This window comes from Aulonocara stuartgranti (assembly GCF_965226115.1).
Source record: "Aulonocara stuartgranti genome assembly, chromosome: 19".
NCBI classification, from domain to species: Eukaryota; Metazoa; Chordata; class Actinopteri; order Cichliformes; family Cichlidae; genus Aulonocara; species Aulonocara stuartgranti.
In genome coordinates this window covers 16343728-16370235 of record NC_138955.1, presented here as the reverse complement: position 1 = coordinate 16370235, position 26508 = coordinate 16343728, and the positions used below count along the sequence as shown (strand labels likewise).

The 26508-nt window shown below is 41.1% G+C and overlaps 4 protein-coding genes across 7 annotated transcripts; 3 read left to right on the top strand and 1 right to left on the bottom strand.

Annotated features, from left to right (window-relative positions):
• The first annotated feature begins 234 nt into the window (after nt 1–234).
• On the top strand, nt 235–4885 carry LOC309695531 (transmembrane protein 151B-like). 2 transcript variants are annotated; one of them, XM_082516242.1, is made up of 2 exons: nt 235–938; nt 2435–4885. In XM_082516242.1, the coding sequence occupies exons 1-2, from the start codon at nt 861–863 to the stop codon at nt 3563–3565; spliced, it is 1209 nt and encodes a 402-aa protein (XP_082372368.1). In that variant the 5' UTR covers nt 235–860; the 3' UTR covers nt 3566–4885. The 2 variants fall into 2 exon arrangements, with proteins under 2 accessions (XP_082372368.1, XP_082372369.1); XM_082516243.1 differs by lacking the exon at nt 235–938 and adding an exon at nt 2085–2136.
• Nucleotides 4886–7013: 2128 nt separating this feature from the next.
• On the top strand, nt 7014–14499 carry LOC309695530 (transmembrane protein 151B-like). The gene is made up of 3 exons (XM_082516241.1): nt 7014–7128; nt 7206–7393; nt 10565–14499. The coding sequence occupies exons 2-3, from the start codon at nt 7316–7318 to the stop codon at nt 11972–11974; spliced, it is 1488 nt and encodes a 495-aa protein (XP_082372367.1). The 5' UTR covers nt 7014–7128; nt 7206–7315; the 3' UTR covers nt 11975–14499.
• A 1344-nt stretch (nt 14500–15843) lies between these two features.
• mtres1 (mitochondrial transcription rescue factor 1) lies at nt 15844–18437 on the top strand. Of its 3 annotated transcripts, none has more exons than XM_082515935.1 (4): nt 15844–15953; nt 16854–17298; nt 17906–17978; nt 18052–18437. In XM_082515935.1, exons 1-4 carry the CDS (start codon nt 15935–15937, stop codon nt 18232–18234), a joined length of 720 nt encoding a protein of 239 aa, XP_082372061.1. In that variant the 5' UTR covers nt 15844–15934; the 3' UTR covers nt 18235–18437. The 3 variants fall into 3 exon arrangements, with proteins under 3 accessions (XP_082372061.1, XP_082372063.1, XP_082372062.1); XM_082515937.1 differs by lacking the exon at nt 15844–15953 and adding an exon at nt 15962–16172; XM_082515936.1 differs by lacking the exon at nt 15844–15953 and adding an exon at nt 15962–16192.
• A 602-nt stretch (nt 18438–19039) lies between these two features.
• bend3 (BEN domain containing 3) lies at nt 19040–24888 on the bottom strand. The gene is made up of 4 exons (XM_082515934.1): nt 24718–24888; nt 22494–22548; nt 22197–22375; nt 19040–22117 (listed from the first exon to the last, which is right to left on the bottom strand). The coding sequence occupies exons 2-4, from the start codon at nt 22543–22545 to the stop codon at nt 19892–19894; spliced, it is 2457 nt and encodes an 818-aa protein (XP_082372060.1). The 5' UTR covers nt 22546–22548; nt 24718–24888; the 3' UTR covers nt 19040–19891.
• Between the last annotated feature and the right edge of the window lie 1620 nt (nt 24889–26508).

Genomic DNA, 26508 nt, shown 5'->3' with positions numbered 1-26508 from the left:
AAAAACAGGAAACAAAGACTTGATGATGTCTTAAACTCACTAGCAGAATGATAATAATAATAATAAAAAAAGAGTTTTAAAAATAAGAATTCAAATGTATTAAGAATGAAAAACTCTCAAAGAACACAAAAGCCCAAGACCGTGACTAAAAACCCCGAATCCATGAATGCAAAAACTTAAAAAAAATAAAAAAAAATAAAAAAATCCTCCACAACAGCACTGAAGTCAAAAGTCATGAATATGGAACAAAACCCTGGGACCATGACACCTTGACCAAGCGGATGAGCCGGCATATCGACAAGGAACCTTTAAGTGTCACCGGATTACTCAGTTAAAGCGAAAATCTCTGTTTTTCCTTCCCTGCATTGAAAATCAGCGGAGCTGCACATTTTAAGACTCGCTTATGGTCGGACTTTCCCTTTAAGTGATTTATGCAACAGCATCTCCCGGTACCTCAGTCTACCTCAGTCAGCACCATGGACAGCGACCCCGCCAGCTCTCCGGCCGCCTCCTGCGCACCCAGCGGGCCCCGAGGGGCAGGGCACGCTCCTTCAGTAACGACGACCAGCTAATATCTCCCATCATGTTACTGCGGCACTGACAGCTGAACCGTAGAAAGCAGGATGCGGGATTTCCCATAGAAACACCCTCGCGTATTGTTTTTCTTGTCTTAACCCGTTTCCCAGCAGCTGGAAGGTACAGATGCTCTTTTTTGGCCGATCACCGGCTGTAAATGCCTCTAAACGACAGCAGATGTGACGAGTCTCATTTGAGGGTCGCTGTGGAGCAAAGGTGGTGAAATCTCTCGCTCTTCCTCCTCCTTCACGCCCTGTCATCACTACCAGTAGCTGCCCAGCACCATGTCTTCTCCACCATCGGCTGCGACAGCGAGTGAAAGCAGCACCACCACCGTTTTCGAGGAGGACACCAGACAGGAGGTAGAATTTTCTGGCAATCCTTTTTTTTTTCTTTTTCTTTTTTCTTACTCTCTCTGTGTTGTTGATTTTTATTGTGTCCGCGCGCGTGCTGTGCAGGCTGTGACACGCTGCAGGTGGATGATCTGACAGGTGTCATCGGTGTAAACTTGGACACGGGAGTGCGTGAGGCAGTGGCGATTCACTCTGCTTATCCTCCTGTTTATTTAGTTTTCCACTTAAGTTTCAATTTTATTTATTAATTTGTTCATTTTATTTAAAACATGTTTTAAGTAATGTTTTCTCACAGCTTCTCGTTTTTATGAATTATTTTTGAGATATAGAAATAAATGAAATGAGAGAAAATGTAGATCAAAAAGGGTAAACATAAATACTTTTAATTTCCTATTTTGTTTTTTACAAAAAGAATTACAAAACAAATGACAGCATATTAATGTCTGTTCTCTTCAACCAAATTAATGTCTGCTTTTATGTATGTTAACTTTAAATCATAGTTTTATTACTCAAATTGAGCCATTTTTGTCCTCCATACCATGAAACTTGTCTTTACAGCAAGTACATATAGAAATACTTGTCATGTTCCTCATTTGAAACATGAAGTTTAGAGTTTTTTTTAACTTTGAATTCTTCATTATTAATCTCTGTTTTTTTTTCTTACATTGTAGGATTATTGTGTTTTACTGTAACACCTCTGTGGCCAATTTCATTCTTTTCTAGTTCGTGTTTAGAGTCATGTTTGAGTCTTTGCTTGTTCCAGACTTCCTCTTCATCCTCTTGTATATTTTTGCCAAGTCTATTCTTCTTGGCTTTTGTGCCTTGCTTTTTAGTTTTTCTTTACCTTTACTATTCACACAGGACCACGCTCAAGTTTGTTTTTTTGCTTAATTTTGATTGGCTTTAAAAAAAAATTATATCTCATTGTTTTCACTGCCTTAATGAATTGTAAACCTACAAGGATTTCTGTTTTTTTCCCCTGTATTTTCTGTGCTATATAAATAAAATCGCCTTTATTTTTCTTACCTCGTTATCTAGATTCTGTTAACATGTGCCCAGTTTCTGCCCAGCTGTGCTCACTCCCCCTGATTAGCCCTGATTAGTGTTTTTACCCTGTAAGATACCATTGCATTACTCTGGCCAGACTGTTGTTAAGTTTGTTTGAACTTTGGACTTTTGAAGTTTGCCTACCATGCCTGGAGTAAAAGTAGGTTTTACACCTGCCAGACTCATAATCCTGCATTTCAGTCCTAAACTCTGCAATGTTGTGCAGTCTGAATGAAAATACAAACTGTTCTCTAAAAAAGCAAACCTCTCCTTCCAAAGTTGCATAATGCAGGCTGGATTAGTATTTGCAAAATGCTGAATTTTGTCCACGGGACCTGAGGACTTGTACAATACACCATGAGATTGTGGATACTAAGAGTTTAGGTGGTTATAGGATTATAAATATGTCCTGATCAGTTTTTAAAATGTTTCTTCTTATGTGTGCTTTCACTCAACAGCAAAGACCGCTGAAGCAATCTCTAAGCAAGTCCTTATGTCGGGAGAGTTTCTGGAAATGCCTACTCCTGTCCGTTCTCATGTATGGCTGCATGGGAGCCATGGTTTGGTGTCACATCACCAAAGTGACTCGTTTCACCTTCGACAGTGCCTTAAAAGGAAAATCCAAGATGTACCATGACAGCCCCTGTTCTGATGGCTACATCTACATTCCCTTGGCCGTACTGGGCATCCTCTATTTAGTCTACCTGTTGGAGTGCTGGCACTGTCACGTGAAGAATGAGTTGCTGCACAAAATGGACGTGGAGGGCATCTATGAGCACATCAAGAAGATGCAGCAGGCTAAGCCCTGCATCTGGTGGAAGGCCTTCAGCTATCACTATGTGCGCCGAACTCGACAAGTCACGCGCTACCGCCGTTATACTTGCACCCAGGTTTACCATGAGCGCCTCGACTCCCACGTGGCAGAAGCAGAATTTGACTACAGCCACTGTGGTGTCAAAGATGTTTCCAAACAGCTGCTGGGCTTGGAGAAGTCTGTGCTTACAAAGATGCGCTTGACTAAGTGCTTCAGTTTTGCCAACGTGGAGTCCGAGAATTCTTATCTCACACAAAGGGCGAGGTTTTTCACCGACAACGAGGGCCTGGATGACTACATGGAAGCCAGAGAAGACATGAATCTAAAGAACAATGACCTGAAGGAGTATGTCTTGGTGCTCTGCGACCCAAAGCACCACCCTTGGTATCTGTCCCACTACGTCTTCTGGTTTGCCTCCTTCCTCACGTTCTCCTGGCCTCTCAGAGTCTTCACAGAGTATCGCACTGCATACGTCCACTATCGCGTTGAGAAGGTCTTCGGGCATGATTACCGACCTGTGTCGCCATGTGTTGATCGACGATACTGGTGTCGTATCCCTCGAGTTAAAAGCACTGATGTTACAGAACTGGAGTGGCACATTTGCTCCAACCAGCAGCTGCTTACCCAGAGGCTGACCTCATGGATCTGGCCCAGCGACCGTCCAACTTCAGCGAGATTCATCAGAACTGTGAGTGCTGCCACAGAGTCATCATCTGATCCTCAGTGTTCTTTAGAAGCCCCCTCAGCATCTGCACTTGTGCCAACATTCCTTTAAAGGATCCCAACATCGACTTTGTTGTAGTTTTGTCACCGTCAAGAATCCTTTTCTGTAATTTTATGTTTCTTTAGCCTTCAGGTGACCTGTGTGGAGTCATTTATGACCCCAGCCTTATATTTATATGTGCCTTTGTGATATTTTTGACCATAGAACTATTTCTTGCCAGGATTTTTTCCACCTTCTTCTTATTTTATCGTTATAGGCTTTGATTTTATTGTGGTTTGTGACTTGTTGGTAATAATGTCATATTTACGAGTCCAATTTTGACCATTATTATTTTTAGATATTTTAGTAATCTGGGAATTTTGAGTGTTTCTGCTAAAAGAATCATATAACACATTAACACGCAGATTGAGTTTGAGCCTGGGAGTAACAAAAGATGAAAAACAAACCTCCTGACTGTGATAACTTCACTGTAATTTGTCGGTGATCAAAGTATTATTGAGTCACCATTTCATAGTTCGGTGTTAAATGATACATAATCTGCTTAAAAGTATATTACATATACTTACATACATATTTTTCTAGTGTTATTGAAACAAAGAAAATTTGTTTTGTGAGAAAAATTATAGGATTGTCTAAATAAAGTGTCATTTTATTTGTGCAACTCCTCTTTGCAGTGAAAATAGTAATAGACGAGTTATTTGAGGGTTAAAATGAAGACTATTTTACTAAAGACTGATGCTCAGTTACATTTATACAGTATCAAGTAAAGAAATAATGTACTGAAATGCTGTTAAATGTGCTGTTACATTTTAATAGCACATTTAGTCATTTAGTAACACCACAACCCTTCCAAATGACCCATAAGATTTTCCAACATCCTGCTGAACTGATGTTCTCCTTGTTTCAGTAAAGAGAAATTAGAACCAAACAGCTGAACAGGCAGCTTTAGATCATACATAACACAAACATTACTTTTGTTGTGAGTTGTAAGTTTAATTGTGACCCAGAATGTGATATAATTTTGATGTTTCATGTATCCCAATTATGTGAAGAAATGTGCTTTTTGGTAATAATGCCAGCATTAAATGTGCTTCATATCATGTATGACACATGACTCGCACACAGGATGAGCTCTACTTACAAATATCTTTATTAGACTTAAAGAAATAAGAGTTTTCATGCAGTAGATTTGATGCTTGATGGTTTCTGGAAACTTTTGCTCCCGTGTTCACTACATTTCTTGAACGCTTATTGAGGTTCTTGAAAACATTTTACACATTGTATAACAGATGTAACATTAGTAATGTGACTGATGGTATTCATATTTAAATTTAAATATGTAAATCAATAATAAAAAGTATTTTATTTTTACCATTTCTCTTTGATGACTCCAGAATAGAACAAAGAAACAGAAGTGAAAATAAAAGTGGGGAAAACCACATCAAAAAGACATAAATTAGTTAAACAGAAAAAAGAAATGCCCAGTAAAGATAAATTTAATGAAGCTGAATATACAAAAGTTGAGAAAAGCTAGAAATGGAACTAATTTCTTTTCAAAGAATGTTTAATGTTTAGAGGGTCCTGGAAAAAAGTAGGTATACACTTATATACACTAGGTTATCTACAAAGAACAATGATTAAAAATGCACAGAATAATAGTGAAACATGACACAGAGGGAAACAATCACAAAGGAGGCAAAAGGCGGACACAACTACACACAGTAAAACAAGTAAAACAAGAAATAACCAAAGGAAAAATGAGACTGGACGAATAAACAGACACAGACACACTAAGGAAACAGAGGGTGTTTCAGTCTGTGTAATAAAATCTACCTCATAACCCAGAATTAGAAAACCAAGACAAGGACCCAAAACACAACATCAGAAAACATCAGGTTGAATGTAGAAGTTAGGAGCCAAATACAAACACAGAAAGCAGAATATTTGTTTAACAAAAAAAAAATCACTAATCCAAGCCAATTATAGGTTAGAAAGAGGAGGGGAACAAGACACAGGTGAGGATAATCAGACAGAGAGACACAGGGGAAAACGGTCAAAGTATAACAGGAAATGAAATAATTAGATATGAAGCATGTTGGAACTGTAATTAGGTCAAGTTGACAACTTCAAATACTGGAGTTTAATATCCCCAAACAACACAAAAACTAAAACACATCAACAGAATAACCATAAAAACAAAGCAGGAACCCAACTCAATTCAATTTTATTTATACAGAGACAAATCACAACAGGAGTTGCCTCAAGGCACTTTATATTGCAATGTTGACCATACAATAATACAACAGCGAAAACCCCAACAATCACATGACTCCCTATGAGCAAGCGCATTGGTGACAGTGGTAAGGAAAAACCCCCGTCTAACAGGAAGAAACCTCCAGCAGGACTAGGCAGAGGGGCGGCCATCTGACCGGTTTGGGTGAGGGGAGGAAGACAGGATAAAAGACATGCAGTGGAAGAGAGCCAGAGATTAATAACAAGTATGATTCAATGCAGAGAGGTCTGTTAACACATAGTGAGTGAGAAAGGTGACTAAAGAAGAAGCACTCACTGCATCATGGGACTCCCCCAGCAGCCTACACCTATTGCAGCATAACTAAGGGAGGAGTCAAGGTCACCTGATCCAGCCCCAAAAATTAAAGTTTTAAGCCTTTGGAGATTGTGTCTGTCTCCTGAATCCAAACTGGAAGCTGGTTCCACAAAAGAGGGGCGTGAAAGCTTAAGGCTCTGCCTCCAATTCTACTTTTAAATACTTTAGGAACAACAAGCAAGCCTGCAGTTTGGAGGTCAAGGCAATGCAAACCAGGGCAAGTATCTTGTTAGAGGGCATATTACTAAGATTTTCAGGGCCAAGTACAATAACCTCAGTTTTAACTGAATTTATAAGCAGAAAATTAGTGGTCACCCAGGTCTTAGTGTCTTTAAGACATTCCTGCAGTTTAACAATTTGGGGTGTGTTACTTGGCTTCATGGACAGATAAAGTCGGGTGTCATCTGCATAGCAGTGCAAATGTATACTGTCTTCTAATGATACTGCCTAAGGGAAGCATGTTTATGTGAACATAATTATACATGCTTCCCTTAGGCAGTATCATCAACAAACAACAAATCAACAAACAGGAGAATCCAAAACTTCAATAAAATCAAAAGTCATTCATAGTAAGTAACCAGAGATCACAACGTCACAACAACACTACGAACAATTAAGCCGTCCAAAGAAAACCGTTGGTTAAGCCTAAAGAGTGACCAGATTACTTTGTTAAAGTAAAAATAACTTTATTTTTGCTCCATATGTTGATAATCAGTGAGGCGGCACATTTTAGGTCGGACTTTCCCTTTAAGTGATTTATGCAACAGCATCTCCTGGTACCTCAGTCTACCTCAGTCAGCACCATGGACAGCGACCCCGCCAGCTCTGCGGCCGCCTCCTGCGCACCCAGCGGACCCCGAGGGGCAGGGCACGCTCCTTCAGTAACGACGACCAGCTAATATCTCCCATCATGTTACTGCGGCACTGACAGCTGAACCGTAGACAGCAGGAGGTGGGAGTTCCTGTAGAAACACCCTCGCGTATCGATTTTCGTTTCTTAAGGAAGGTACAGATGCTCTTATTTTGTCTTTCACCGATCAGCCGGTCCCCGTCGGCTCAGCTCTAAATGCCTCTAAATGACAGCAGATGTGACGAGTCTCATTTGAGGGTCGCTGTGGAGTAAAGGCGGTGAAATCTCTCGCTCTTCCTCCTCCTCCACGCCCTGTCATCACTACCAGTAGCTGCCCAGCACCATGTCTCCTCCAGCATCGGCTGCGACAGCGAGTGAAAGCAGCACCACCACCGTTTTCGAGGAGGACACCAGAGAGGAGGTAGAATTTTCTGGCAATCCTTTTTTTTTTGGCACAGTAAATGCCTTTTGTTACGGTCTGTTTGTCAGAGCTTATCGCGGAGCTTTAATTTGTCCATGTGCGTGCTGTGCAGGCTGTGACACGCTGCAGGTGGATAATCTGACGGGAATTTGGTGTTACAGATATGCCACTGTTCCACAGTCTGATATAGAAAGGAATTCAATAATCTTGTAGCATGCATTGATTGTTTTAGAGGAAAACTGCAGGATATGTGATTGGGAATCAGCCAGCCAGCGTCTGTACCTGTTTTTCACCTCCCGTGTGCCGCAGCGGGCCTGTGAACCTGACCACGGACGGAATATCCTGTTATTCTTATTGTTTGCAGATTGATTTTCTTTGCACAGAAATGTCTGATCCGTGTGTGTTTGACCGTTTTGGTGATACTTTTATGCAAAACATCCACAGACGTTGCAGTTATCAGTCAGCAGAGATGCAGGTCAGCTGCAAACGAGACAGTGACCTAATAACATCCATCAGTTTGGCTGGGATCCGTTTAGGGTTAGAGTTAACATCCATTCTTTCTTAAGGAATTTTCATCCAATGCAATAATTACATAATTGCAAGCCCAAATGCATGGACGCTCACAGAAATGAAAACACAAATTTCTGCCCCTAAAAGTATAATCAACACACATCTGCACCCATTAAGCTAATTATTAGACTTCAAGATAACTATATACCTTTTTAAGGATCAAAAGGGTGCAGTACTGTTTAGTGGTTGGCCCCTCAATGGTTTCTTTTTCTATTTTTGAATGTCTCAGCTCACCAAATACATTTTAATATTAGACAAAAATAACCTGGCTAAATGCAAAACGCAGTAGTTTATAGATGATGATTTTATTTATTAAGAAAAATAAGCTATCCAAACCTGCATAGCCTTGTGTGAAAACTAAATCTTATGGCTGGCTGTGCCAGCTTGGCAGAATCAAGCATTTGTGATAACTGGCAATGAGTTTTTCATATCACTGTGGAGAAATTTTGGCACTGTTGTTTTAATTCAGCCACATTGAAGGGTTGTTTGAGGTGGACTTGCTGGTCTGTTGCAAATCACTGTCATGCTGGATAACCCAACAGTGATGGAGTTTCAGGGCATGAAGTCATGGCCGGACATTCTCCTTCATCTTTTCTTGTTCCATCCATTACAACAAGTCTCGTTAGTCCAGAGAATAATTTTCCCCAAAGTCTTGGGGATCATTAATGGGTTTTTTTGTGAATGTGAAACAAGTCCTTGTGTTTTCTCAGTGCTTTTCTCCTTGGGCTCTCTCAATTTTTCCCAGTCTCTTTCTTATTGTTGATTCATGACCTCTGATCTTAACTGAGGAAAGTGAGACCTGCAGTTATTTCGATTTTCTTTTGGATTCTTTTGTGACCTCCTGGATGAGTCGTCACTGGACGCTGGAGGTTATTTTGGTATGCTGGCCACTCCTGGGAAGGTTCACCACTGTTCCAAATTCTCTCTATTTATCAATAATGGTCTTCACCGTGATTCACTGGAGTCCCAAAGCCTCAGAAATGACAATGTAACCATTTAAGACTCACACATGTCAATGATTTTTTTTCTCAGTTTCTTTAGATCGTGGCACAATGTGTTGCTTTTTGTCAACTTTTAGCCTACTTTACTTTGTTGGACAGGTTCTGTTTAAGTAAATTCTTGATGCGACAGGTTGGACAGTAATCAGGTCTGGGTGTGATGAATGAAATTTAACTCTTCTTTATGTCTTTTTTCTGTGTGTCTTACTTGGGTTATCTTTGTCTAATAATAAAATCAGATAATTTGAAACGTGCTAGTGTGACTGTTTCAGAACTAGGTGAAATATATAATTTACTCTTCCATTTTAAGATTTAAGGTTAAAGGTGCAGAATTGCAGAGGACTGTCACCTGTTCTCCCTGTTTCTGGGAGCCTTATGTGCACTTATTGACACCAGATGTGCAAAGGGTGTAAAGAAGTCTCCCCTGCACTCTGCACCTCAGAGGATAAAGCCTCAATGATAAACCTCTGTACCACTAAAAGTAAAAAGCAAAAAGGCACTTTTATTGTCTGAAAGTGTGTGGCAACATTTTCTATATCATGTAAGTGCTGCATACTTCATCTGACAATTTACATAATTATCTTGTTGTTCTTTTCAACCATAACCCCAGTGCTGCTTGCAAGGGTTTGCGACTCCTTTGTTTATTTTGGTCTAATTATGCGAAAGATTGAACAATGTTGCAGTTATTAATCAGCAGCTGCAATCAAAGCATGCAAAAACACTGTAAAGCAGATCAACTGACAGGGGGCTACACAAAGGACTGACTGGGGGATCAAGACACAATTAGGAAACACGAAGGAGGAAAGAAGTGGAAAGGAAGGAAGGAAAAGCCACAATAATACACATGAGATAACTGAAAAAAGCACAAGCTGGCTAAAAGAGAAATAACTCACAGTGGCAACATAATTTATTTGTTGCCACACAAACCAGAAACACAAACCCAGCAGATACGGACGACGCCAGTCAGGTTCACTGAGGAACACAGTTAGAAATGATAAAGGCCAGGCTTTTACTTTATTTACACATTTTAATTTAATCGGAAATTCCTCTTTTCTAAAGCTTTTCGCCTACGATTAAAAAATTATTAACGTTTCTGATATTTAATCTAACAAAATTAGTCAGATAGCAAACGACCAAAACACAATCCTGCATTTGACAGCTACTGGTAGTCTGTGGTGTTTACATGTGGAGGACTTAAACTTCAACATAATATTACCGTATTGTGTGTGTATAACCTCTTTTTAAGTTTTGTGGATATTATACATGGTTATGCTGAGGATATGTCGGCCAATTTCCACTGGAAATGCCTTTTGGTTAAACTGTCAGCAAGGAATTTGCATTTGCACTGTTAAATTTTTATATGACTTTAATGCACATAAAAAACAGCTGCTTGTTTAAGTGAAAATACATCGATGGTTTTTTTTTTTGCACTAATAAAGTTATGGAGTTGTAAAGTATTTTGTCTAGTGTCAATTATATCGTCAGTTATATCGTTATTGCAAATTTTCAAATGTATATCGTGATAAATATTTTTGGTCATATTGCCCTGCTCTACTGATCAGTTTTTAAAACGTTTCTTCTTATGTGTGCTTTCACTCAACAGCAAAGACCGCTGAAGCAATCTCTAAGCAAGTCCTTATGTCGGGAGAGTTTCTGGAAATGCTTCCTCCTTTCCGTTCTCATGTATGGCTGCATGGGAACCATGGTTTGGTGTCACATCACCAAGGTGACCCGCCTCACCTTCGACAGCGACTTCAAAGGGAAATCCATGATGTACCATGACAGCCCCTGTTCTGATGGCTACATCTACATTCCCTTGGCCCTACTGGGCATGCTCTATTTAGTTTACCTAGTCGAGTGCTGGCACTGTCACGTGAAGAATGAGCTGCAGCACAAAGTGGACGTGGAGGGCATCTCCGAGCGCATCCAGAGGATGCAGCAGGCTAAGCCCTGCATCTGGTGGAAGGCCATCAGCTATCACTATGTGCGCCGAACTCGACAAGTCACGCGCTACCGCAATGGAGACGCCTACACGAGCACTCAGGTTTACCATGAGCGTGTCAACACCCACGTGGCAGAAGCAGAATTTGACTACAGCCACTGTGGTGTCAAAGATGTTTCCAAACAGCTGCTTGGCTTGGAGAAGTCTGCGTTGACAAAGATGCGCTTCACTAAGTGCTTCAGTTTTGCCAACGTGGAGTCCGAGAATTCTTATCTCACACAAAGGGCGAGGTTTTTCACCGACAACGAGGGCCTGGATGACTACATGGAAGCCAGAGAGGGCATGCACCTGAAGAACATTGAACTGAAGGAGTATGTCTTGGTGCTCTGTGACCCGGAGCACCACCCTTGGTATCTGTCCCACTACGTCTTTTGGTTTGCCTCCTTCCTCACGTTTTCTTGGCCTCTCAGAGTCTTCACAGAGTATCGCACTGCATACGTCCACTATCGTGTTGAAAAGCTCTTCGGTCACGATTACCTCCCTGTTACCCCTTGTGACGATCGGCCTTATTGGCGCCGTATCCCTCGAGTTAACACCATTGACAGCACAGAATTGGAGTGGCACATTCGCTCCAACCAGCAGCTGGTTCCCAGTTACTCAGAGGCTGGCCTCATGGACCTGGCCCAGTGCCCCTCCAGCTTCAGTGGGCTTCGTCAGAACTGCGAGCGCTGCCACAGAGCCATTAGCTGCTCCTCAGTGTTCTCCAGAAGCGCCCTCAGCATCTGCACCGGTGCCAGCTCCCGCATCCCCTTCAGCAGCAGCCGCTTCTCCTTGGCCCGGCGCTATGGCTCCCAGCGCAGCTGCTTCTGGAGGAGCGGCAGCCTAGACGACCAGGTGAGCCCCAGTGAAAATACCCGCTGCCTATCGGAACGCCTCACCACAGATGACGAGGAGCCCCCGGACTACGAGGATGCACTTTGTTACCCGGTGCTCATTGTCCACTGCAGTGAGAACTGCCACAACCACAGATCTTTCCACAGAAATGGCTCCTGCGTGGAGACCTCTTTATGATATGCAGTCACAGCGGCATTTCTGTAGCATTTCAAAAACAGGGCGTAGTGGATGCTGTAAGAAACAATTGCCTGAATCCTGAATGTGTGAATCACCAAAGCAATAACAGCGGTCAGTGAGTGGAGAACAAAGTGGCATCTCATGATAAGCTCACACACACAAACAAATCATATCTGCTTGGCTTCCAGGAAAAACCAAGAAGACGCAGACTGTTACAAAGCACACCATCGCTACAGCTTTTACAGTGCATGTGAAACTAAGGCTGCAGATACCTCATAGGAACTTTCTCAGAGGTCACACATGGACAGGTTTAAACATCTCACGTTCATTTAGTGAGTCATTATGGAGCAGCTTCTACAAATTTAACTTCTAACTACAGCAATAACTGTGAAAATAAATCTCAAATGGAGGATTGCCAGTTTGTGCTGGTGCACATCCCAAAGTGGAAACCTCTGACTTCAAGTGACAATTTAAATCTTGGACATTCTCACTTACTGTTAAACCATATCTGTAAATTCTTTTTAAATCATCTGTTTTTTCCTACATTATCCAGAATGCCTTTTATTAACTCCAGACAACAGGTATAAGCTTAATTTCAGCAGACAGTGACCTAAGGATGTTAGAAAGCGTGAGGCATTTGTTCAGACTGAGAGAAGTTCAGACTCATGCCCTACTAACAGCCGGTCCTGTGGTTTCGTTGCATCCTGGTGCATCTCTGCTTCTTTTTCTTCTTCTTTAGTGGATTTCTTTGTAATTGACTGTTGGGCGTTGGTGCTATGTGGCAGCTCCAGACTGTTGTGGATGTTGAGTGACTGACACATTAACATGATGTTTACAGTTGGTGCTTTCCTTCTAACCTCGGATGTAAATGTTGGAATTAACAGTTTGGCCATCTTGAAGAAAATAAGAGAGAAAACAGAATCAGGTGGACTTTTTTTTTTTTCCTTTAGTGGCTTTAACATGCGATTAATTTGTCTTGACTGACCCAGAAAATGAAAAAATGTGGGCGCACTAACACTGTCTAGTCCTATGAGCCTTTACCTTGACAGACTAAAACGCATCATGAAAACTCAATCAAGCATTACGCATAAAATTGGACTTTTCTGCTGCCTACTGCCATGATGAAACCTGCCGGCAACTGTGGTACAAATACACATCATTACATCCATCATTGGGACATAAAAGATAGAGACTGGTTTATCACAGTACATGTGAGCAGGTGAGTGTGGATTTAGCTGCAAAAAAAGATCATAAGATCATCAAATCCATGCCTGTTTTCGCATGATTTCCTCCTGCTGAGACACTGTGGTAAAACCATATCCATGAATGTAAACCACCAGCATATACGATATACTCTGTACCATTATGTGTTGATAGTAAAGGAATAATTCTCCATTTTTCATCTGTAAAATGGTGATCTCGCTGTCCAGCATGTACTGATATGCCACCATGTTACTGAAAGACTTTGGATGTTGTCATGTGGAGGATATGTGACTCTTCTGAGTTTACAGTTAGTATATGCAAGGATGTAAATGTGCTTATGTTTACACATTATACAAACTTTATAATACATGCTTTTTTTTTAATATAAAAAATGTTGTATTCAATGTGCCACAATACAGCTTGTTCCCTATGGAGGACCAAAACAGCCAAAAATTTAAAATAAATTACTTTTTAAATAAATTCATATGCCATTAAATGCCTCTCAAATAGCACAAGTTACTTTAAGCATTAGTTGTGTTTTTTGTTTTTTTACCCAAACGACTGTATTGTTGTATTCTCTTTTCAAATTTCTTTCCACATTTCTGCTTTCTTTTGCAAATAAGTTGGCTATGAATTAAAAGCAGTCATGAGGTGAACCTTTTACCTTTGTAAATAAATGTTTAAATAAGTCTTAGTCACTAAAGATTTAAAATAGGTCAGCTAAGCCCTCTTATATGTACAATGAAGCAGAAATGCATAAAAAAATGTAAAAACACAAAATGAATGTATTTGGGGGGAAATAAACATATTAATGCATAAATTATTTTAATAAAGAAAATGTAAAATTAACATAGGATCAAATAAAAAAAAAATCAAAAATATAAAATTTATTTTTGTGGCATTTAGTGGCATATTTACTGATTTTTAAATTTATTTATAATTTTAATCCTGTCAGTTTTGGCCCTCCATATTCATACATTGTTTTCAATAATGTAGTGACATTCATATTATTATGCACTTGATGGAAGTGACACTATAGACATTATGAATTGTAGTGGAGCTGAATGTTGGTGTAAATTACCTTGTAGAAAAAAGTGTCATAAATGTCACTATAACCAAATGGGCTGAATAAATAACTTAATTACTTTTTAGAATATGTATTTCAACTTATCTTATGCTGGAAAAATAAAAGTTGCAATAAATGTCTGGGTCATACCCATGTACAGTTAAACAAAATGTTGCTTTCTTGTATCCTCAGATCCATTTAATCCTTTGCCTGCCCCCCCTCCTAGCTGTAGAGAGACAAAACTGTGAAAAATCAAGAAAAGAAATAAGGTTTTGTTTCAATAACTACCTTCAAATCCTTTTAAAAGCTCCAGAAATAACAAATAATGAAGCTATTAACTAATTCATAAAGTGTAACAAATTGCTACTTATGTTTATCCATCCTTGTGATAAAACCCCTGTTTATTTAAAGTTGCTTCAGTTTCAATTTTATTTAATAATGTGTGAATTGCTGGCAAAGCAGACTGGCTGATAACCAAAAGATGGGCAAATTGCCAAAATGCAAAAGTTGAATCTTCAAAAATCTGGTTAACTTTAGAGAGACTACATCCACCTTGTACATACAATCACTACTACACCTGTTCAACTGCTTGTTAATGCAAATATCCAATCAACCAACCACATGACAATACCTCAGTGCATTTAGGTATGAAGACATGAAAACGACCTGCTGAAGTTCACACTGAGCAACAAAATGGCGAAGAAAGCTGATTTCATTGATTTTTACAGTAATTAGTGCCGGACAGGCTGCTCTGAGTATTCCAGAAACTGCTTATCTTTCTGCACAGTCATCTCCTGGGTTACAGAGAATGGTCTGAAAAAGAGAAAACATGCAGGAAGAAAACGCTTTGTTGGTGCCAGAAGATGGAGGACAATGGCCAAACTGCTTCGAGTTGAGAGGATGGCAACAGTGACTCAAATAACCGCTCATTGCAATAAAGGTTTGTAGAAAAGTAACTCTAAATGAACAATACATCAAAACCGGATAGGCTACAGCACCATAAGACCACACTAGAAACTAAGACTAATTCACACAGAATCACCAGAACTGAACATCAAAGACGGGAAAACCTGCCTGCTCTGATGAGCCAACAACTGCAACATTATGACAATGCCTTCTATTTATAAGAGACATCTAAGTTGTTGTGGTAAATTACACATTACTGTTATATTTTAGGAGAAGCTGGAATGTCTTTTACTGTTATTATATCAAAAAAGCAACTGAGAGTGGCTTCAGGGTTGATTAAATGGAGCATAAATGTCTTCCAACATGCCCAAATTTGAGTTTTGCAAGCAGTGGTGCACAGTGTTTGGTGAGTAATCAAATCCTCATTGGCCGAATTTAGGACAGAGCTGTATGGTCTACTTTAAGAATGCCACATATCACAAAACGATGTCTATATTCTTTTTATTAAATGAATCAAACTTTAATATTTAATTAATTTCATGGTTACTCATCCCAGAGTTGTTTGCCTAAGTTTTTCATTTTTAAAATATAAATCTATAGATTCCTGAAAAAAAGGACACGTGATCTTTCCCAGATTGAACCATTTTGCGTTTAAATTCCTTCACTGCCATTTGCCTCGGCCATACATGTAATAATCCACCGGTGCCGTAGGAGGCAGTATATTTAAATCGGCGACCACACGTCTACTCCACGGCAGCGGAGACGACGAAGTACAGTAAGAAGCTATGAAAGGTTATTCCATAGGTGAGTGTCCTGCAGCGTGTTAGGAAACTCGTAGTTAAGTTTTCATTCGATAAAAACTGTTTGTGCCACGTTTGATGGTCACGAAGCTCGGGCTGGGTCACGCTTAGGTTGAAGTAATGAGTCCACGAGCTCAGCGGAGAAAAGTAAAGGGCTAACGGCCCGTATCTGCGTCCGCTTGGCTTCAACTTTAACCTCAACATTGAGCGGAGACAGCAACCGGTAACAATTATGACATAAAAGTGTGTGAAAAGCAGGAGATGTATATAAAATGTGCCCGCTTTAGTGAGAACGTAACACATCCGAGGTCAGCAACGACCAAAGAACGTCCTTACTGAGTACTTCCGGAATAAACAAACGCATGTCGACTAAAATAGTAAAGCTTAACCATTGTTTTTAATCCGGTCAGTTAGTTCAAGAAGAAGCATTTGATCCTTTTCTTGTATTTATTAAACTAAAATAATTGAAATTAGTTTTTTTTTTAGCCGAGCCTGAAATAAATTTTATTCTGAAGATTACAGTAAATCCAGCTGATCTAAACTTATGTTCAGCAGTTTAAAAAACTGTGTGTAAAATTATGGATCAGGTGAGGAGGCAGATGTTCTGCTGTGTGAAGATGATAACACAACATATGCAGCCTGTCAGCCTCCCTAAACTTGTCATTATTCTAACTGAATTTGCAAAGATGATCCAAAACACACAAAAAATAAAGATGAATTCAAAGTGGTTCTATTTTTGTTTTCTAAATTTAATAGATGTTGTGATATCACATGATCATGAAGTAAAAAGACAGAAATCGTGAGTCCTGTTCTTGAACCGTGGCTCTTTATATTGAATCCATATTAATTAATTAACTGAACCTTTTTGTTGTTGTTGTTTTGACAATCTCCTCCTTCCTTTCAGTGACTGGGTGGAGCACAAACATGCAGAGTTTGGTGGTGCAAGCTCTTGCCATGAGGCAGCTTGGAAGGTTGAGCCCTCGCCACCTGCTAGCTACTGGATATGGTCTGAGGCAGACCGAATGGTGTCCCAGGACCATTCATACACGCCAGCTGTGCGGCTACTCGGTCTTCCCTGTGACACCTGGCTGTCACCGGCCTGCTTTCCGTGGAAGAGACGCTCTCAGGTGTTGGTCTGCTCATCATTTGAGGTTTAAAAGCAACAAGAAGAAAGGTGCTTCAAGTGCATATGATGAGGAGGAGGAAGATGAGGATGATAAAGACGCAGAGGACAGTGATTATGAAGATTCGGACCCAAATCTACCCAAGGACTATAAAGACATTGAGAAATATGTTCAGTCCTTCCGCTACGATGTCATTATAAAAGCTGGCCTGGATATGGCACGCAAGTGAGTCAGCATAAGAATCTAAGGCTGGGTGGGTGTTGATAAGTGATTAAGTTGCTGCTAAAGATAAACAGGATTTTGCCCTCTTTCCTCCATACTTCATAATCAAAACAGGAAATAAGGAAATGGCGTGGAGAATCAGTGCCAGGGTGCTCTCAGTGTGCCACAAGCTGTTCTAGTGGCACACTGTGAGCTCATCAAGAAACTTTGTTTTTCCCTTTAACCACTGTAGCAGGTTCCCCATAGTATCCACAAAGAGGGGACGACTTTAGTTCTACACAGTTAAATTTGCTTCATCGATTGCCCAGCAATTGAGCATTACTGCCACTGTGCTTCACTCTTTGTCTTCCTCCTTCTCCAGTCTCACAACTACTATATAAGAAAAGAGAATAATTGGCAGCCACACGCCAGGTGTGCCTCTCTCCCCAAACTGGTCCCCCAATCTCAACCATCCAGCTCCACCTTTCCCTCGTGCATCTGAGGCACAGACCATACCTCGATGCCACAATCGCATAGAAAGAAGGCACACACACAAAACTGCAAACAGTAGGGACTTCACAACATTTGTCACCATTATACCAGAGTCTAACGTGCTTCTGTCTTGTCACAGTAAAATTGAAGATGCGTTCTACAACAACAAGCTCAGATTTAACGGACAGAAACTCATCAAGAAAAGTAAAACGGTGAGTGCTGCTTGCTTACGACAGTGCACGAATTAGGTAATCCAGTGTTCCTCATATTTTGTTCTTTTCTCAGGTAAAACTGGGGGACACCCTGGACCTGGTCCTGTCAGAGAACCCAGAAACAAACACTGTTACATTGATGAGAGTTATCCTCAGAAGGGTTTTTACTGACCCTGGTAACACTGAAAAGCACAAAGTTGCCATAAGGCGCTGGAAATGTCTTGAGCTTCCCAGGGAGGAGGCCTTTAAACCTTGAATCTGCCTAAGACCGTACTGACTGTAATGCCATTGGCCTGTGAGGTCAACAGCACTGAGTGGCTCTCCAATGAGGTGGATGTAGAATGGATTACAAAAATGTTGTGCAGAGCTCACAACTCTCACTGTGCTTAAATGTGTACTTCGCCCTTCTATAGTGTGACACTCCCCCAATAAAGGTGCACTGTGAGGGTTTAGACTTCACCATTTGTGTCCTGGTGGATTTTTTTTTTTTAAATTCTTTTGGAAAGCTGTGTGGTGTTTTTCATGGTTTCAGAACTGAAACTGCCAACACTTAATATACAGGAATAAATAAATAACTTTAAATTTCCATTAAATATCCCCAAATATTAATAAGGAAATGTTATTGTATATAATATACAATAGATATTTTTTTTTTATAAGCATGAGTAAGAAATATCCGGCTTTAATCCTGTTGGCTGGAAAAAAGCACTTTATATGATTCTTAAAACAGGACCCCTTATTTGTACTTTTGGAGCTCTAATTTATTCTCTCTAACCTGAAAAAATGAGAACTAAAACTGTCTCATGCACATCTCAACATTAATTTAATGGAATAAAAGTGCAATTCATCTGATTCTCTTATGTTAATGATGGAACTAAGAGCTGGATGCCTGTGGCTCAGGAGATGGAGCACCACCTGTCGCCCACCAGTCAGAAGGTTGGTGGGCGATAAGTGGGCTGCAAATCAGTGTCCTGGGGCAATGTTGTGAACCCAGTCCAAGACACTCAAGTCTATTAACTTATAAAGTTGACATTTTGCTAATGTTATTAATACAGCAAGTCTTTCTGACCAAAGCACTTAAAGTGCACACATTTAATAGCGCTCTCTCTCTCTCACACACACACACACTGCTAATTTGTCTGCAGAACTTGTGTTGCTTTCAACCTTAAATCACATTTTTATCTATAAAAATCAGTCATCTGCTAACAGACTTAAACATGTCTCCAATGTCATGTGATTGGGTTGATTTTTCAAGTTGATAATCACCTTCAAGGGACCTCTTAGCCTAACGGGTAAGTGAAACCAGATAAAGAAAGGCTATGCTCTGTATGTTGAACTTGCTCTGGTGCGATTATGTAAAACATTGTGATTGTATGTCACATTTATAACTGTGGTTTTATTAGAAACTGGTTATCATGAGCCATTGTCATGTTAAATTATCTTTATAATATAAACTTCTATAAGAAGGCTTAACATAAGCACATAGTTATTAAAACAGTGGTGGCACGATGCTACATCAGTAACTGCGATGGAAATATATCACGTCCTTGTGATTTGATTTCTGTTCATAGAGCAAATGTGTGATCTATGCTGTTAGCTACTATCATTATTATTGTTATAAGGCTACAACATTTATCAACAGAGTATGTTAGAGAAGCTATGACATGTTTGGCTTATAAATAGGAGCGGTTGTAACTTTTATCGAACAATAATAAAGACTACATAAACTAGAACATGTACTGCTGTAGTCAAAAAGGTAAAATATGAGTAAGAATACTACTAAAGAAACTCGCAACAGCTTGGCTTCTTCCTACAGAGGACAGTGTGTAGAAGTTCAACAATGCGATTTCAGCTTATATACTGTGCAACTGTTTTTATGACAGAAAGTGTTGGGTAACTGCAGAGTACTGTAACTAGGACACAGTGCTTGACCTCTTGGCCTTTTTAAGAATGTCACACTTCTTGCGATTGGGGCGCCGGCAGCGTTCGTCAATGCTTGGCACACATTCGTAGTGCCACACCTCCTCCATCTTATCCACAGGATACACGGCTTCCACGTAGTGACGGATCAGTCTCAGTCGAACAGGGTCAAGCTGCTTCTTATTGCAGGCGCCTGAATGGTTGTACTGCAGCCGCAGGTTCTCGTGGGTGAAGAGCTCGGGGAAGAGGCGCACCAGCAAGCGGGCAGCAAAGTTCCCAACAGAGAGACTCTGCTGGACAATTTCCCGTACCTCGGTATCAGAGAGTAGGTAGACGGAGGGAACAGGGAAATCTGGTTTGGACACAGTCAGCTCATCAAGGGGGATTTTGCAGAAGTCTTTGCTACTTTTCTCGGGAGGTAAAGAGGGAATATCTGGATCCTGTCTGCCGTTATCGGGATGGAGCTGGTTCAGCTGGCAGAGAAAGTCCTGCTCTGTCTCCTGACCGTACACTTTGCGCTGCTGCAGGTAGGATCTCCTCTGCTCCGTGTCACGTCTCCTGCACCGCTCGTCAAGTTTGCCAACAAATTCCAACATCCACACTCTGTCGTTCTTGGCCCGGGGGTAGACCAACTGCACGTAATGACGGATCAGGTTTACGCGAACGGGGTCGAGTTGCTTTTTCCCAAGAGAACCGCTACAGTTATACTGCTTTCTAGCGTTCTCGTAGGTAAAGAGCTCAGGAAACATGAGCACCAGCAGCCGAGAGGCAAAGTTCCCAACGGACAAGCTACATTCATAGTTGCTCTTGAGCTGTTCCCTGGACAGGATGTATTCCTGGGGAACAGTAAAGTCAGGCAGAGGAATCTCCAGATTGTCAAAATCTACAGGCGTGAGCAGCGACTTTTTAGACTTGCGACTGGGTCTTTCATATTCACTCACTTCTGGAACCTTGATAATTGAAACATCTTCAGGAAAACTGGCCAGTTCGTAGCCCTCCTCATTGATGTTGTCCGGTTCACTCCCGTTGCCATTACTGTGAGGACCCTCAAGTGCGTCTTCCATATGCTGAATGCACACCTGCAGCCAGCTGTCCTCAGGCACATCAGGGAAATTCGCTTCCATATACTTTCTAATTATGTCCATCTTGTCAGAGTCGAGAATTAGCTGTCCCACACTACTAAAATTGCCACAGTCTTCTGGTATTTTCCCCTCTTCAAAAACTTCAGGGAAGAGACGGTGAATTAGGAAAACAACAAAGTCTTCTGGGGAGGAGAACTCATCCAACTCCTCTGTGGCTTGTGTACCAAACCCGACATCTGAACCAGCCAGGCTGCCCTGTTGGTGATCTAGAGATATGTGCTCCTCCTGACCCTGTTCATTAATGAAACGAAAGGTTTGAGGCTGCTCAGCTTTTACGCCACCAGCTGTGCCCGCCTGCTTCCTGAGCAGCCGGGCACTTTCCATGTCCCTCTGCGCCCAGAAGCGATTAAAAAAGTCATTAATCTGGAGGAGGCACTCTTCCTGCCACACGCTGTTGTTTTTAACCGTGGGGTAGCACACCTCGACATAGTTTCGAATAAGCTGCAGATGTAGAGACTCCAGCGTTCTCTTGCTCGCCATGCAGTCGTGAGAGCACTCCCTTGCTTTGAACAGCTCCGGGAACAGATGCACAAGCAGTCGACAGCCCAGTTCCCCAGCACTTGACGTCTGCTCCATCAGCTGATTCAATTCATCGCTGGTTAGCAAATACTCGGGGGGAGGCTGGAACTCTGTCACCATCTCAGCCGGTTTGATCTGCTTCTTTATCCTCATGACTTCCAGCGTCAGCAAGTCCACTTTACTGTGCAGCTGCGTCATGCTTGAATTCAGAGTGTTGAGAATGAAAAACATTTTCTCAATCAGTGGATAAAGGCTGGAGTCCGCTGTGGAAGCTTGGCCTAAAGTGTCTGTGGAGGGGATGGGCTCTGCTGGGCCATTTTGCTCTGGATTTTGGAGCTTGGATGAGAGCATATTGTTGAGCTGATTCAAGCTGCCAAGACTTGCCTGCTGCTCCAGATTCGGGGTGGTCCTCTTCTCCGAGATTCGGTGGGAGATGCTGAAGAGAGGCTTTCTGTAGGAGACTCTAGATTTCTCCTGGATGCAGTCTCTCTTCTCTCCGGTTGTGGTGAGGCAAAGAGGTTCAATCCTGCTGCTCTCGTCTATCAAGTGCCGCCTCATCTAGACACAATAAATGTCAGTCAAGGATGTGTAATAACATATAAGGTATTGTTTTAATCATGAGTTGATCTTCATTTACCTCACTAGACACCCTGACTCTCTTGCTGCTAGTGGACTGGTCTGTTTCAGGTCCCATCTCTGCAGATGACCGTTTCCCAGCCTCGGCAGCTCCAGAAGATCCCCCTCCATGTACCTGAGGTTGTTCACTAATAGCAATGTCCTCTGTCTCCTCCTTACAATCTTGGACATGCTTGTGTTCTGCAAAATAATGCAGAATTTATTTTACTGCATACACTACAAAAATAAACCAAAACATACTTTGTTAATCTGTGAATTTTTATTGCTGTAGCTGCAAAGACAACAATGCAGAACTTGCCTTTTTCAAGCATTGCTTCATCTGAGATTTCCCCATGCTCACGGGAATTCATAGCCTAGATAAAAAATTCAGAAAGTTACTTAATATGCACACACTTAATACATCAATGGGAACAATGTGACAGTAATGTGTGTAATACACATATTCTTAGGTTTGGATAAATTACACGGAAAGGTTATTAACGCTAAAATTAGCTAATGTACCTGTCCAACTGTTGTTCATATCTTCTCTTTACAATTAGCAACCAATCAGATAAAAGTGTACTAAAAGAGACAGGAAGATCTAAGGACAATTGTAGCTTTGCAGATGAGTAAATTGCACTGTACGATTGTTTAAACAATTTACTCATATGGGTTATCACTTTGCAAAGTCTGGAAGAAGGCCCAAACTGTCATCCACAGATGAGAGAAAATTGGTCTGGATGTTCAGGAACAACCCGGAAAACACTGATGCTTAAGCCTGCCATGAACTGCAAACACTAGCAACACTATCTACAGTGAAGCCACACGGACTGAGAGGGTGCTGAACAAGAAAGAAGTCCCTCCTCCAAAAACAGACACCTTCAAGCTTGACTGTAACTTGCAGCTGCCCAAAATATCTTCTGGAGAAAAAGTTTAATGATCCGACGAGACAAAGATTGAGCTATTTGGTCACAATGATAAGAGGTATGTTTGCAGGAGTAAAGGTGAGGCTTTCAAACCTAAGAGCACTGTACTAAATGTCAATTGGTGGTGATAGCATCATGCTGTGGGGCTGTTGTCCTGCCAGTGATACAGGTATTTCATTGAATTACAAAGTGGATGGAATAATGAAAGAGGAGGACCATCTTCCAAATTCTTCAACTTCACATTTGTGTAATGAAAATCTTTGGATTGTGCTTCAAAGCTCGGTCCATGCCAGGAAACCAGTCTAAATGACCTCTACCAATCCCGCCAAAAAGACCAGTCAAATATGCAAAACCAGAACAAAACTATGCCAGACACATATTAGTAGTGGTGTTTTTATATATTAGAGTCTGTATATGTATACTTTTTTGTTTTGTGGGATACCATTCAAATAAATTCGAAGAGTTCAAAGAAATACTTGAAAGCCCAAAATTATCACGACATTCATGCCCATGACTGGCTCTAAACTAAAGAGCAAAACCACTAAACCACTGGCTCTGTCATTAATCTGCCCATTGCAGATCTTCAGTATGTTTTGTTAAATTTAAGAAAGCACCAGAAATGCTTTTCATGCACCTAAGCCATTTACAAGCTCCCTGAAAAGTTATCATCACAAAATTGTTTTAAATACTTCAAACTCTATCTGGATGGTAAAATCCTTTAAGCTCCCTGTGGAGAAAATTAAAACAGAGGTGGTCCACGTTGGAAGAGAGCAATATTAAATGTAGTCTACTACAATGGACACTTGGTTACCTCTGCGGTTTTCTTACATGTAAACACAATGCTCTATAACTGGAGTAATTAACTATCTGTAACCGTTCTTGCACATGCTTCTTTTTTAAAAATAAAAGATTTAATGATGATTTTTTTTTTGAGCTGTGAATCATGCAAAGCTATGCTAGTGGAGTCAAAGACTACAAACATGACGCCTAAAATGAGCTTGATGATTACTACTTTGATAACTGCTTTATAAACTACTGCTTTTAGTTCAAATACATACATGTTGTGGCTGGCGTATCACCCTTATAGCAAACACCATGTGACCGGTTGCAGCCTCGTAGCTAATCACACACACACACACATACACACACACACCTCTGGGTTTGCCTGAGTATTTTATCCCAGGCTCGTGAGGCTGATATAAACGCGTAGTTAATGCCCGCACAGCTCTGACCCCCCTGTTACCTAAAGTCAGCCCGTTTTAGGTGCATGCCTCCATACAGAGTTCCCTCCCAGCTCCCCTCCAGCGTTCATAACCCGCTACTTCCTCATTCTTCCGCCCATGAACCCTTGAACCACAACACGAGCCGAAGCCGCCGTGTGGGCCGAACTCTTCTACAAACTTGGTGTTTTTCAGAAACACTGCGCGTCTTTACGCTTCGTTTCTATAACACCGCCACATTTTGTTTGTGAATTTTAATGACGCGGCAACGTTTGCGTGGACGACTGCCTGCCTTACTGCCCCCACCTTCCCTCCTACCCCCGTCCTATTCCTCCTCCTGTGTCCCGACTCTCGCTAAATTAACCGAAAACCCGCGTGACCAGCGGTTTGAGCTCACCTTCACTAGTCCATGCCTCCCCCCGGGACCGTCAGTGACATGTCCGCGGACTATCACGGCAGTTTGTTCCGCAGGTAATAAAAGAAGGTAATTCTTCTTGTTGGTGTTTTTTTTTCTCGCTCGGCTCCTGTGCTTTCTCGCGTGACGTGACGGGCGCGCGCCTGCTGTGTCACTTCCGCACAGCTGTGGAAGAAGAGACGGGTGAAAAAAAAAGAAAAAGGACCACAGTTACAGTTTTACATTGTAAATGCACAGGGCTGCCGTTACACTCTTTGACTTGTATTTAACTGAGAGTCCTCCAGCTAAAGAAGGGTTTGAATAAATAACCGAATAATAAAAAAATAATCCTCAACATGCTGAGCAGCTGTTAGCCCACGCGAAGGACACAATCACGAAACGTTATAAAACATATCCCATGAATTAACACACACACACACACGCACACACACACACACACACACACACACACACACACACACACACACACACACTGGACACTTTTATTCAACTGCTCTGAACTCATATTAGTTATAATAGTTTATAATATAATATTAGTTTTGCATTTTCTAATTAGTTTTTATTTTTCATTCATTTTAATTTTTTGTTTTTACTTCAGTATAGTTTCAGTTTTGTTTCAGTTTTATTATTATTTTTTATTATTATTACTGTACGGAGGACATATGGCAGAGGGAAGATTTAGGAAAATGAGTACATGCTTACAATAAAAACACAAGTTTTTAAAGGCAGTTGTCTTGTGGAAGAAATATGCTCATTTTGCAAAATTGTTTTTGCATCTAACTTAACTTTTTAATTTAGTTTTAGTTAATTATAATAACCTTGCTAACCAGCTAATCACATAGCAGGAACTGAGTGCATTTAGCAGTGTTGGGAAGGTTACTTTTAAAATGTATTGCATTACAGAATACAGAATACATGCCCCAAAATGTATTCTGTAACGTATTCCGTTACGTTACTCAATGACAGTAACGTATTCTGAATACTTTGGATTACTTAATATATTATCATGCTTTTTACAACAACGTGAATGTACTATTGCTGTGTGATTTATTACTATTACTGAAGGTCCGCGACTCCGAACTGTAGTAAAGGGACCTCTGACTAATACGGCGGGGTCCCTGTCGGCTCGTAGCCGAAAAATAGCTTTACTTTGTTGTGTGGGTCAACTTTTCTTGCGAGAGACAGAGAGAGGCGTTGAAAGACTGCTCCAACGGAACTTATTGTTTTAGGAGGAAAACACGAACACGGTGTACAGTCGAGTCTTAATAGCTTACTTACAACTGGGCTCGTCAGGCACTCTTCTTGGCTGAAGTGGTTATTATTATATTTACATGCTTCCAGCTCCCGTTTTTCCTCGATGACAACTCCTACCTTTCCACTCCCCTTTTTCTCCCTCCTCGCGCTCACAGACCCATAACGTGTATGGCAGTCCATTCTCCCAGCAACACGGACTACACTGCCCATGATGCTACATTCTTTAGAGCTATGCTTGTAGCATTCTGCCTGTTAGCTTAGCACAACAACAACAACAACAACGAAAAGGCGCTCTCTCACCCAGGAAACACACAGTCGCAGAGAGAGAGAGAGAGCGTCGCCCTGTAACCATGGCAACCGTAACGCTTCCGCCTGGAACAACAGAACGTAGCTGTCAAACAAAACCCAAACAGTCCTGACCTGCGACAAAATGAAACAGGAAAGTACCGCAGTGTAATCCATTTATTTCAACAACGTAACTGTATTCTGAATACCACCTTTTTAAACGGTAACTGTAAC

Bases quoted from the DNA above. Each gene is read 5' to 3' on its own strand.
- bend3 (XM_082515934.1), bottom strand. From the start codon at position 22,545: ATGAATTCCCGTGAGCATGGGGAAATCTCAGATGAAGCAATGCTTGAA. The intron at 22,376-22,493 runs GCAAGTTCTGCA...ATTATTTTGCAG, and splicing joins TGAAGCAATGCTTGAAAAAG to AACACAAGCATGTCCAAGAT. The intron at 22,118-22,196 runs GTAAATGAAGAT...TATTGTGTCTAG, and splicing joins GAGTCAGGGTGTCTAGTGAG to ATGAGGCGGCACTTGATAGA.
- LOC309695531 (XM_082516242.1), top strand. From the start codon at position 861: ATGTCTTCTCCACCATCGGCTGCGACAGCGAGTGAAAGCAGCACCACC. The intron at 939-2,434 runs GTAGAATTTTCT...TTCACTCAACAG, and splicing joins AGGAGGACACCAGACAGGAG to CAAAGACCGCTGAAGCAATC.
- LOC309695530 (XM_082516241.1), top strand. From the start codon at position 7,316: ATGTCTCCTCCAGCATCGGCTGCGACAGCGAGTGAAAGCAGCACCACC. The intron at 7,394-10,564 runs GTAGAATTTTCT...TTCACTCAACAG, and splicing joins AGGAGGACACCAGAGAGGAG to CAAAGACCGCTGAAGCAATC.
- mtres1 (XM_082515935.1), top strand. The intron at 17,299-17,905 runs GTGAGTCAGCAT...GTCTTGTCACAG, and splicing joins GGCCTGGATATGGCACGCAA to TAAAATTGAAGATGCGTTCT. The intron at 17,979-18,051 runs GTGAGTGCTGCT...TTCTTTTCTCAG, and splicing joins TCATCAAGAAAAGTAAAACG to GTAAAACTGGGGGACACCCT.